Source organism: Erpetoichthys calabaricus, chromosome 4 (genome assembly GCF_900747795.2).
Source record: "Erpetoichthys calabaricus chromosome 4, fErpCal1.3, whole genome shotgun sequence".
NCBI lineage: Eukaryota > Metazoa > Chordata > Cladistia > Polypteriformes > Polypteridae > Erpetoichthys > Erpetoichthys calabaricus.
This window is the reverse complement of record NC_041397.2, coordinates 253,046,365-253,059,469: the sequence shown is the minus strand read 5'-3', so window position 1 is coordinate 253,059,469 and position 13,105 is coordinate 253,046,365. Positions and strand designations below refer to the sequence as shown.

General features: G+C 38.1%; 1 protein-coding gene across 3 annotated transcripts in view; it reads right to left on the bottom strand.

Annotated features, from left to right (window-relative positions):
* tsga10 (testis specific, 10) overlaps positions 1-12,308 on the bottom strand; it is an 88,080-nt gene extending 75,772 nt beyond the window's left edge. Inside the window, exon 1 of one of the 3 annotated variants that reach the window (XM_051927154.1) lies at positions 12,163-12,308. In XM_051927154.1, coding sequence (XP_051783114.1) covers positions 12,163-12,243 — 81 coding nt within the window. In that variant the 5' untranslated portion in view covers positions 12,244-12,308. Of the gene's footprint in view, positions 1-974; positions 1,253-12,162 lie in introns of those variants that run through there. The other 2 variants (XM_051927152.1, XM_051927153.1) reach the window with 2 other exon arrangements.
* Positions 12,309-13,105: the final 797 nt, after the last annotated feature.

The window sequence follows — 13,105 nt, the reverse complement described above, 5'->3', positions numbered from 1 at the left end:
AAACTGCATGTATTTCACCACCAAGGGCCCTTGTCACCCACTCCATTCTTAGAGGTGTATGTATAAAAGCATACTCGACAATCCATGAGGGACAACCTCTCTATACCCCCTTTGAATCTGTATGTATTTTATACCACACTACAAGGAATATGAAGCAGACAGAACAGAGTATTGTGTATAGCCAAAGGCACAACTTGCTAAGCACATCTTTCAAGAGATTCACCAAATTTTCATTCTTGCACTTCTTATGGCCTAGTGGCCTTCACTTGCATAAATTGGCATAAGAGTGGCATCAATTACAAGCCCCATTTCACCATGTGAACAGTTTACAGTGCTGAGCCAAAAAAAAAGCTCAAGGTGCCGAAGAATAGCCCACAAACATTATTTGTGACAAGTATTGACAAACTAATTTTCTTTTTTCCTAAATCATCACCAAATTTCAATCAAAAAATGCATTTTTGAGATTTTAGAGTATTTAGTTTTTCTATTGTGGAAGTGGTTACCCCTAATTATTGATCAATCAAAGTGTCCTTTCTTAGCGGATACTTTACCTCCTGCATTAGATATGAGTGAGTTACTATACTATGTACTGTATATGCAATTATATCTCACCATTTAATTGGGCAACTCATAATGAACAATGTTGATACTATCACTAATCCGAAAAAGGACCAAGATATCCCAGTACCAATCGATAACAGTTTTTGAAGACACATATGCAACACAAAGGTAATCTTGTAAAAATGTACAAGAAATGAAACAAGGGTATTAAGTAGTAAGCATCCTCCATCCTGAAAATATTTGATCAACCACATGCATAAAGACTCTCAGAGAAATAACTTTAATATTTAAATCCATACTATCCATACTTATCTAGCGTCAGACACAAAACCGTCAATACATTTTCAGAAATTTTCAGCATTTGTGCAAAAGAAAGAAAGAAAGAAAGAAAGACACATACACACAAACCTTACAAGTTGTTCAAATATTCCAAACAGGATAAAATCGGTTGGCCGATTCTGACTGAACGACGTTAATAAATGAGTATGCAGCTCATCAAAACAGTCTCCCGTTGCCATAGGAACCCGAGTCCAATTCCTTCAGCGTTTCCTCGCAACACTCGCCAATTATTTGTTTACAGATAGTGGAAGTTAGCAACTTGTTAAAGGCTTTTTTTTCTGTTTACAACACAGTATGTATGCATTCTTCAAAAGTGTGCCGCGAGATGTAATTGGATACAGCGTCCAATTCCGCAACCAGTGTCAGTTTTAAAGTATATGCATCGCTAGCAATGCCATTCTTCCTTCCGCAACCAGTGTCAGTTTTAAAGTATATGCATCGCTAGCAATGCCATTCTTCCTTTATCGTGGCCTTTCACAGTGGCTACCGAGAGAGGTGTATGAAGCCTGATAAGTAGATGTGCCAAAACCCCAGAGACAATCCAAAAGGTCCATTCAATTTTGAAACCGATCTCTAAGTGATCCTTTCACCATTGATTGGGTTAAATGCTCGTCGTCATCTCAAGGCCGAGTGTGTCAGCAGTTACAGATGGAGTACAGCCAGCTATCTAAATGACTGAACTTTCTATATATACATCCTGGTTCCCACACAGCTGGGCAACCATGTGCCCCGGAGTTTGCAGCTGCAGGTGGTGACCGAGAATGCACACGGCGAGTTCCAACACAGAAACTAGTCAATGGAATCCATAATTTAAGTTTCCAAACTTTATCAGACTTGCTGCAAAAACAATAAACTTAATTAGTCATTGATAGAATTCAGAACCCAGTACCGCTTAGCTGATTTCTACATCTAGTGCTTGGGGATGACCGGTACCTCTTTCAATTTCTACATAGAGTACCGGAACCTTGTCTTATGCACGCTTTACCAGAGCCCCTCGAAGCTTCACGGGGTCCTAACCCCCCTCACTTCGATTTAGTGTTATTTTATCGCAGCGCTTACAGTGTGGATAAAACCATTTCTTTTCTAATCAGATGTGCACATTACTGAGTAAGTTTTAATATCAGGGTTACATTTTAATAAAGCTAATTATGCGGTTAAAAGATCAAAAAATGCATTGATCTCGGACAGAGGACAATTTCACAAGTGAAGAAAAACAGACATTAAAATTACCAAAAACTAAAAAAGAGAAAAAAAACCAATGTTTTATATACCGCCTTTCGTCCTGGGATATTTTATAAAGACGCCAATTCTTGTTCTTCATTGTTTTTTTACTAATGATACGAGATACGATTGATTTTATACAGCGCAATCTGTTGTGAAGCAGCCCACAATTTTACATCGAAAACACTTCATAATCTTTTCATATATCGCCTTTCATACTGGTGGCATATTAAAGAGCGAGGAAGAGGTGTGAAAAATAAGTGGAATATGTTTTCAAAACCTACTAAGTAATTTAAATGAAAAGAAAGAAAAGGAATAACTATAAACAGCATTAAAACGTCACATGCACGCACCTGTCTATATAAGGTCAAATTCAAAAAGAAAACGAGAAAGACGATTTACAGTGAATCCAGCTATCAATTACATTGGTACAAAAACGAACCTTTATGCGTGTTTTATTCCCATTTACTCCAAATGTTCATACTAATCCCAAAGAGGGACGTGTTGGGCGAATTTGCGACTCACGACTGACCCTGGTGTGAGTGTCCAGAGCTGTTGCATTCGATAGTGCCCTGAAACTGGATAAATATATTCAGAATTCGATCAGTATGCAGTAGTTTAAGTGCAACATACTAAACGGGAAGGATGTAACCTTAAATTGGGAGACGCATTTTTCGACTGCCGAATTCCACAAATAAATAAATGCCTTCACTTAGTTTACTCATTGGTCAATATGCAGTGCACTCACATTCAAGAAACCAGGGGCTTAATACTAACAAACTGCTTTAACCAGTGCTGTACTTTACAAGACACACAGCTAAGTCTTACAAGGTTAACCATTTAAGAGATTTTCCCATCGGCAAAAATCTTCTCTGCAGCTTAAGCACGTGGGACATCGACAACCACCGCGATGCAACATAGTTCTACGGTGCAATAAACATTGATAAAACACAAACTCGCAGCCACACACGCGCACGTTCACTTAAAACAAATAAACTGCACAAATTTCTGGACTTTACCTGAGAGGTGAGAGAGTTGGGCGCACCCTGTCATACCGCACCCCCAGCACTAGACAAACCACAGAAAAACATGCAGCGTGTAAACGTCTGTTGTGGTTTCCACGGAAACACAGCGTACCGCTAAGAGTTGGAGCCTTCAGGCGGGCCACGATTGACTGACGCTGATTTACGGGCGGGGAATCGCGTCTGACGTAAATGGGAACTAGCGTGCACCGCAAAGGCAAAACTGAAAAGGCGGGCTAGTGAGCAGCGTTTGTTACTGTACAAATAACTCTTTTACAGAATCAATATTATGATTTGAAAACGCCTCATTGCTCGAAGTCAAGCTTGAGAGCTTTGAAATGGTGTGCAGTGGTAAGTGAAAAATATATTGTAAGTATTAAGCAATATAAATCCTTTATAAGGCTCATCAAATCATTATTTACCGTAAGTTTAAATGAACACTTGTTCTCCGTGATGCAGTTAAATTGAACTTCCAGACAATAAATCTTCCTTGTGAGAATCACAGGTTTACAAATGCAATAAGTGTTTTTCCAGAGTTATCCAACAAATAATGTTTAGCGTAGGGTGTAAAAATAGTGGGCAGGTCTTTCAGAATTGTATAATTACAGGTATCATGGCTTGAAGGTATGTGCCCATGGCTTTGAAAGAGGGGTCATTTTACAGGCACATAGACCTGAAATAAGGAAGACAGCCTTAACCACTATTTTCAAGAACTTTGTGTACCCTCTGGTCTTATGGATACTTAGTATATTCACACATGCATTAGTGTACCTAGTCTGATTTTATTGTCTGATGTTATATTTCACATTTAGTGTTGTATATATTGTAAGTTGTCTGATTTATTTAATGTCTGACCTTGCATACTGTGGTCACTAGTTTGTAGTTAACATGCAGTTTGGAATTTCATTGTGTGATGTTGAACATATTGTAATAAACTTACCATTGCTGATTTTTCACAAGGAGCATAATACAAAACAATGTAATTTCGGAACTTCTGCAGTCACATGAAAAAAGAAGTACAGTACATCCCATAAAAAGTTCTTTTTCATTTTTAACATGTGGACATAAAAATATTTGAACTTCATTTAAACATTATCTTTAGATAAAGGTTATGTAATTGAAAAAAATTGAAAATTTGATTTTGGAATAATTTAGTTAATGAAAAATGAACATACATGTAATTTCTGTCTGTGAAAAATGTAGTACACCTTTGGCACTAATAGCTGGTATTGCCCCCTTTGGCAGAAACAACTTCAAGAAGGCATTTCCTATAACTGTCTAAAGGTCTCTACATTGTGTAGGAGAAAGATTTTCCTTGTCAGTTCTTTCGGCTGTGCAATTTCATTGGGTCATGTTGCAAGGTCCACTTTTGGTTGAGCTTCAGTCTTCTCACAGATGGTTTCACATTATCCTCAGACATTCTCCAGTACAATGAAGAATTCATAGGGAATTCTGTGCTGGTAATCCGCCCAGGCCCTGTTGTAACAGATCAGCCCCAAACCATAAAATGTCTGCCACCATGATTTACAGCTGGTGTCAGGTTCTTCTGGCAAATGCTGTCTTTGGGTTTCCCCAAACATGTCTTCTTGTACTGTGGCCAAATAACCCTATCTTTGGTTCATCTGTCCAGAGCACATTGTTCCAAAAGTCCTGGGGCCTCATGCATAATGCTGTGCGTAGAATTCACACTAAAACATGGCATAAGGGCAAAAGCAGAAATGTGCGTACGCACAAAAAAATCCAGATGCATAAATCTGTGCGTTCGCCAACTTCCACATTCTTCCGCTCCATAAGCGGTCAGCATGAAAAGTAACGCACATGCACGCGCCTGCTTTGAATATGCAAATCAATGTAAATAGCCCTTAAGCTCAGCGTTCTGTGAAAAGGCAATGGCAAAAGCACGGGGGGAAATAAAAGAATTTCAGTGAATACCAAGTGGAGGCAAAGAATAATGTACTATTTGTTGGTTTAAACAGTGGTATAAACAACAAAAGGAAGTTGATCGAGTGACATAGAGTGTCGGAGAAACTCGAAAACTCAAGTTCACAAAGTCGCACAGTGCCCAAAATAAAAAAGAACTTGTCAGATATCAAAGTCGCCGCAAAAAGGCGAGTGGTAGCCCACCGTTTGAGTGTCATATGAAAGCTTATTAGGGTACAGAGAAAAAAAAATAGGCACACAGTGGGGAAAAAAGCACGAAATGTCAACTTTAATCTTGAAATTTCCACTTTAATCATGCAGTTTATTTTGTCATTAAAGTAGAACATCATAAACTTCATCTTAAAATCGCTTAATTTACTAGTTTCTCAAATCCCATCCTAACTAAAGTAGCTTGTTAAATGCTTTGTTTTGTATGTGTTCTTCTATGTGCTCTATGTGTGTGAATCACTACATGCTTCTTAAACAGGCTTTCTCTTCCTCCGACAGGACACAGAATCCATTACATTCGTGATATTACAGCTCTCTGAATAATTAAAATACTGAGATGTATACTTGGTATCATTTTCATGATGATAGGAGTTAAAGCATGTTATTAAACATGGGAACATGGTGGCGCAGTGATTGTTCATGCCTCACGCAAGATGCCTGCTGCGCCACGTGCGACCTTCGAATAAATAATTTATTGCAGCAGTACTGTCTCTTTCAAACGTAATAACTCCCAATTCCTGTCCTTCCTCTTCTTTCTCCAAATACTCAATCGCCACACAGTCAGCTCTGTAATAGACGTTAAGCCATCTGTCAGCTTAGAACGCCGATTCTTCAAAACTTTTAAGGAATATTGAAATATATTTGTAGTACATGTTTAAGTATTCTATCCATCTCTCCTTCCAGTTTCACACCAGCCCCAGCAAGAATACAGCATGAGGCAGGAACAATCCGTGAACGGAGTGCCAGCTCCTTGCTAGCGCTGCGGCACCGTGTCTGTACATGTTTAATTATTAACAATATAGATTATTTAAATGAAGTTAAAGTTTTATCTCTATAATATAATAAACATATTTTGCTGCATTTCATCTTAAAAATGATATCGTCATCATATGTAAATACGTGCTTTATAAAGTGGCTCAGGCTGTGCAATGTTATAACTGTATCGCAAGTTTACAGTGAGGTAATTGTACTTATAAGTACAAAGCATTCTACAAGGAGCACTTGATGGACTGATTGAGTGTGTTTATAGGTCTTGGGATGAAACTGTTTCTGAACTGCGAGGTCCGTACAGGAAAGGCTCTGAAGCGTTTGCCATATGAGAGCAGTTCAATAGATAGCATGGCTGAGGCAGCGTGTGCTTGATGCTGTATACTGATAATTCTCTTTCCAATCAGTTGCTGTGGAGTTGTGATTCCCCACTCAGATACAGTGATATAAATACTCCGAGTGGTGCATTGAGACTAATATGGAAAAAGATGATCCGCTGTGGCAACCCCTAACCAGAGCAGCTGAAAGAAGAAGAAGAAGGTGCAGTGAGAGTAATAACGCTAAAGCAGCTGTGGTATTTAGAATAGTTTGACCATTCTGTGGACCATTATATTGTTACAGGTGTAATTACAATCAGATGCATTAAACTAATAAACAATATGCGGTTAATTTCAGTGCATTTATAATGCCGCATCAGGGATGTGGATCTAAACAAGAAAGGGAAACCACAGTGGAACAGTAGCACTGCTTTGACGCTGGGTGCTGCCAGTTTGCAAAACCGAGCGGAGAACTTGTGTACACCAAGCATTTAGCTACCATGAAAATGTGCATGGCTTTACACCGAGTTTAGGTTTTATACATTACGATTTGAGCGTGGAAACGGGCCTCTGCTCTTTGCCTAAGGTTTATTTGGTTTACTCATGGTACACCTCCCATGTACTGTAGATCTAATTTGTGCAGCCTCTTTCTAATGGTAGACTCATGGACTTTGACATTAACAGTGACATGAGCCTAGGTCCCATGATGAAATTATGGGGTTCTTAGGGACTTCTTTCAGTATCTTACTTTCTGATCTCAGGCTAAACTTGCTTGACCTGGACAAATTTTCAGTTGTATGAAATCTTCTCCACTTATAGATGATCTTCAGGAGAGCAGAAAGGTTGATTTCCAATTGTTTAGAAACCTTTTTAAATTGCTTACTTGACTCATAGATATCTATAATCTTTTAACCTAAAAGTCTCAGAGTGATATTTGGAACTAAGCTTGGTGATAACACACACTTCAACAACAGAGAGTAAACCAAACTAAATATCTGAGGTTTAAATAAAACAGGTTCCCCCAAGATCCTCTCTAATGATCGTCTAATCATTTGTACCTGATTCCAATTTTAGGTATTTGAGGTAGTGATACATGTAAAAGTGTACTTACTTTTTCCATATGCAAAATATGCATGTATAGGTGTATTTAAATTCTACTATGGATTATAAAATGTAAATGTGGCATGATGTTTGTTTTATCACCTTTGTCTATAGATGCCATTTAAATGAAGATAAAATCCTAATGCAGTATGTCCACGTATGTTAAAAAAGATTTAAAAAAATCAATGGGGTGTCCTTACTTTTTCACATGACTTTGAGGTTAAACAGGTAATAAACTTTAAATTGTTTTACTGCAAATTTCAATCTTGTAGTGAAGGTGTATTTTTCAAGAACAGTAAGCTTGGTGTCTAAGCTTGCATCAGACAATGAAGGGGATGTAAAGGTTTCAAAATGAGAAGTGTAAAATGTATTCTTTATCTGTATGCTCACTTTGTTTTAGAAGATAACAATTATGGAAGAGAGATGATAGTTCCAAATAATCGTCTTAATACAATGTTGCAGGTTTTATTCATGCTTGTAAGGGTCACTTCCCGTAAAGCAATGCTCCTGTTAATAATCCATGTGTATTTACTTAAATGCTTCATCCCTCTCAGTTACTAATTACAGGTGTACGCCCAATTAAGTACTTATCACAGATATCAAAACTGCTTTATCACATGTTGCACTGATAAGACATGAATTAACTGACTTTTATAGGGAAAACAGTTATAGCATCTCTCGTCTAGAGGAGTGTACATGTTGAAAGATTCTATGCCAGAGAAGGATACAAGCTCTTCAGGCGGTATGTGGTGTCTTATTAAATGATTAGATACTGGTGTTTCTATGTTAATAACCACTTTATACATGTGTATATTTTATTTTGTTAATTATCATTAAATTATTAAACTAAAAGTAGCTCAGTATAAAAATCACATTAAAATCTATCTGTTGCTGTTTCATAAGATGTTCTTAAGAGTTTAAACACTCCATTTTAAATGTCATTTTTTATGTGTATCAGAAAGTTTGCTATACCAAAGTGTCATGCATTTTTAAATTCATAATTTGCATAGAAATATTACACTGTAAAAAAATCCAAAATTTATGAGGTATAAGTTCCAAAATAATCTTGAAAGTTGCAAGTAGATTTGACTAGAGCCTAATAAAATGTAAATTATATATATATATAAAATCAATTTAAGATGTAGTATAATTCATTTTCATTCTCAAAATGATTAATTCAGTTTGGGTTCATGGAGAGCCTGATCCTATAAATGTCCACAGGTCAGATCTAGAGTCATTATTTAATCTAACCTGCACATTTTAGTGATGTAGGAGAAACACTAGAATACCCAGTTGAACCCTTGTATTAAAAAGTAGAACATGCAGACTCCACACAGTCAATAACCGGGCATGGGATTTGAATCTAGAATGCTGGTCCACAAAGCATTAGTGTTATATATACACAAAAGTATATACTGTAGGAATGAGCAGGATGGAAATGAAAGCTACTGGAAAGGATACATCCCAAGTGGGGCATCTTTACCCAACTTTGATGTCAAATTAAATGGACCTCTGATAATTATATACTGTAAAAAAAGTAGGAATTTACCAAGCCTCTAGTTGGCAGCTGCAATATTTGGCTTTCGTGCCCCAACTTCGTGGAGCAGTCCTTCTTTGGAGACAAGAATAGCATTATGTTGTGAATCTGTTTTGACACCTACTAAATTAATATTAGTAATGTCCACAATGATTATACATGTTTTCTTTTTTTTTTTAATCATTACATTACTGTGTTGAGATTTTGTGGTACAGATTTATGGGAACAGTCATTTTGTTTATGCTAGCTGTGTTTATTGCCAGTCACATGATGTAGAGATGATGTGACACACTGTGTTATCACTCTCTGCCTATAGTAGTCTTATTATCTTCTCATTGTAACTCTTTCAAAAATAAACAAAAAACTACTTTAATTTGATGTCTTTCGAAAATAGATGAAAAGCTACTTTAACTGAGTTAGGTGCAAAAAAAATGCATGTTTAAGATCTTTTTTTGTAAGGCTTTGCCAAGTTTTGTTCGGTTTTTTGATTTTGTTTTGACAGTCAGATTTTCTTTGATTTTTTTTAATTTTCTGGTCCCAGCCTAACTTCCAAACCCTCTTTTGCCAACCATGTTTTTGTGCCTTCCATTTCCTGGTATTTTTCACCACAGAAAACATTTCAGATTTTACATGATTCCAACACACTTTAAGTACTCCTAGATGTAGTCTCAGTCATATGTGCTTAGAGCTGAGAGATTAACATAGAAAAGGGCTCATCTGGCAAAGAGGCCAGTGAATTGTCGAAAAGGAGAGATTGGAGGTAGGAAAGAGAATTCGGTAGACCAGTAGTTAGATCAGATAAGTTAAGTGAGGCCCAGCAATGTGGACATCGACCTTATTATTTTTGGTAACCTGTTTTGTATTTTGTTCACCCCATTCCTTTATCCTTCTTGTATGTTTTTTGTTGTTCAGTGGATTGCCTTTTTTAACAATAATTTGTACTACACATGTGTCTTTCTAGATGCAGAGCACCCCCCTGTGTCACAGCATGTACCTATTTTTTGCCATCTAATGTTTAAAAAGACACAAAAGACACAAAATGGCTTATATGTTAAGGAAACAAACATTAGCTTAACATATAATAAAATAACAATCTAACCTAATTACCCTCATTCCACGAATCAAAATTAGCCAGGCAGAGTTTAAAGTTCAAGAATGACAATAAAAGGAGAGCCTGTGTGGATTTACAAGTGAGCAGAAATTTTTGCTTATGGAAGGAACTGTGACATACTTCACCCTTTTCAGAATGAGAGAAAGACAAAGTAATTAAGTAATCATCTGCAGTTAGTGTGCATCATATGATGTCATATGGATATTTGAGGAGCAGGAATGAAACATCCCTGAATTAAACCCAGATTCTGTAAGTTAACAACATTAATCACTGCACCACTGTATCACTCATGTAATGTAATGTTTCTCTTTATGATTAGTATGCAGTCTTTTACCACTTATGTAACTACTCTCATGGGTCTGTGCAGAAGCTAATATTGTAAGTAATTAAATACATAAACTTTTATGGACAGAATCTCTAGGCGCAGCCAGGGCATTGAGGGGGTCCGGTTTGGTGGACTGAGGATTGGGTCACTGCTTTTTGCAGATGATGATGTCCTGTTTGCTTCATCAGGCTGTGATCTTCAGCTCTCTTTGGGTCGGTTCGCAGCTGAGTGTGAAGCGGCTGGGATGGGAATCAGCACCTCCAAATCCAAGACCATAGTCCTCATTCAGAAAAGAGTGGAGCGCTCTCTCAGGGTTGGGGGCAAGATCCTACCCCAAGTGGAGGAGTTCAAGTATCTCGGGATCTTGTTCACGAGTGAGGGAAGAATGGAGCGTGAGATCGACAGGCGGATCGGTGCGGCGTCCGCAGTGATGCGGACTCTGCATCGGTCTGTTGTGGTGAAAAAGGAGCTGAGCCGTAAGGCAAAGCTCTCAGTTTACCAGTCGATCTATGTTCCTACCCTCACCTATGGTCATGAGCTGTGGGTAGTGACCGAAAGAACGAGATAGCGAATACAAGCGGGTAAAATGAGTTTCCTCCGCAGGGTGTCTGGGCTTTCCCATGGAGATAGGGTGAGAAGCTCAGTCATCCGGGAGGGGCCCAGAGTAGAGTCGCTGCTCCTCCACATCGAGAGGAGTCAGATGAGGTGGCTCGGGCATCTGATCAGGATGCCTCCTGGACGCCTCCCTGGTGAGGTGTTCCGGGCACGTCTAACCAGGAGGAGGCCCCGGGGAAGACCCAGGACACGCTGGAGGGACTATGTCTCCCGGCTGGCCTGGGAACGCCTCGGGATTCCCCCGGAAGAGCTAGAAGAAGTGGCCGGGGAGAGGCAAGTCTGGGCATCTCTGCTCAAGCTGCTGCCCCCGCAACCCGACCTCGGATAAGCGGAAGAGGATGGATGGATGGATGGATTTTATATCAAATCACCTAGTAAACCAGTTAAAACATAACATAATCCACTTAATATTTTTGAGTCATAGGTGCTGAAGCCTACTCCTGTAGCCCTGGCCGGAAGGCAGAAAAAAGCCCAGGATCCAGTGGCAATCCATTACATTTTCCAGTTAAAAAAACTCACACAAGCAAACTGACGTACTGTAATGTGATTTAATAGGTTTTTAGGCTCTTTATTGTCAGGTGTCAACTTGGAATTTACCAAGCTTGAAATCAATGTTCAACATGCAGCCACTTTCCAGTGCCATTAAATTAACTTAGCAATTTATCTAACACACACATCTTTGGGAAGAAATGCCCATGCAGACATGAGGAGTAAATGTATACTACGCACTCCACAGATATCAACATTAAATTCAGAACACTGGATCAATAAGGCAGAAGTGCTAACTACTGTACCACAGTGCAGCCACACGATTTAAGCAACAGCCACACGATTTAAACAAAATCCTATCAACATCCTAAAATATTTCAAAACTTTCTAATATTGCAACGTTTGTAAAATGCCACTGTAGCATATTAACTTTTTGCCTATAAAAGTAATTCTGTTATATTGGAAAATGAAGATGAAATATTTCATGATTAACTACTTTAGTTCACAAGATGTGGTGTTTTATCAGAAATACTGTAGAAACTTTACATATTAAATTAAGTCAGAATCTGGTTATCTGTTTTATATGTTAGAATTATCTGAAAACTTACCTTTGGCTCCTTGATCCTGTTTGCACCATTATCTTTATTTTCCTTTTTTTCAGTCATTGCTTGATTTATTGAGCTTTCCATCCTTCCAGCAGAGACAAGTTATTCTGCACACCACTTATGTAGTACACAACAAACTGTGACTAGTGTTGTAGAGATGCATTGTTACGATATAAAACACACAAGTCAAGGCATGCTCACAACATTTATGTTTGGGAACAATGCCAAAAAAGCTTTCTTTGTCAATTAGGCAAACTAATGGTTACAGCTTCTATGTATCTCCATAGAATCAATACTTCACTATGTAGTTAAGATTTTCTTATCTTTGAAGTCTTGTTTGCCATTCTTCTTATAAAAACAAATGAAAGCTACAGTATAATCTCTATACTCTAGATACAAACTTTATCTGGATTCCTTTCGTTCATAGTGTCGTCTCTATGTGTTTTCTGTATAGAGTGAGTTTAATTACATACAAATTTTTATAGCAGACATGCAACACTTAACGCCTTAATCACAAACACATCCCAGAATATTAAGATAGTAGTGTTACAATGTTTTATATTACACTTTAGAATTTACATGGCAGTACACAGGGTGTGTCATTGCCCATTTTCACCTCCAAGGGAAGAGCTGAAATTCCTCCATCACTTGGGGGTGGAGTGACAGTATTCAGAGAAGGCAGAGTTCAACTCAGTCATTACTTTTTAGACAAACGTACATAACAGACAGCACTGAGACTAGTTTTGAACCAATGAGTATATATACTGCTCAAAAAAATTAAAGGAACACTTTTTAATCAGAGTATAGCATCAAGTCAGTGAAACTTCTGGGATATTGAGCTGGTCAGGTAAGTAGCAAAGAGGGTTGTTAATCAGATTTAGCTGCTTTGGTGTTAATGAAATTAACAACAGGTGCACTAGAGGGGCAACAATGAGGTGATCCCCAA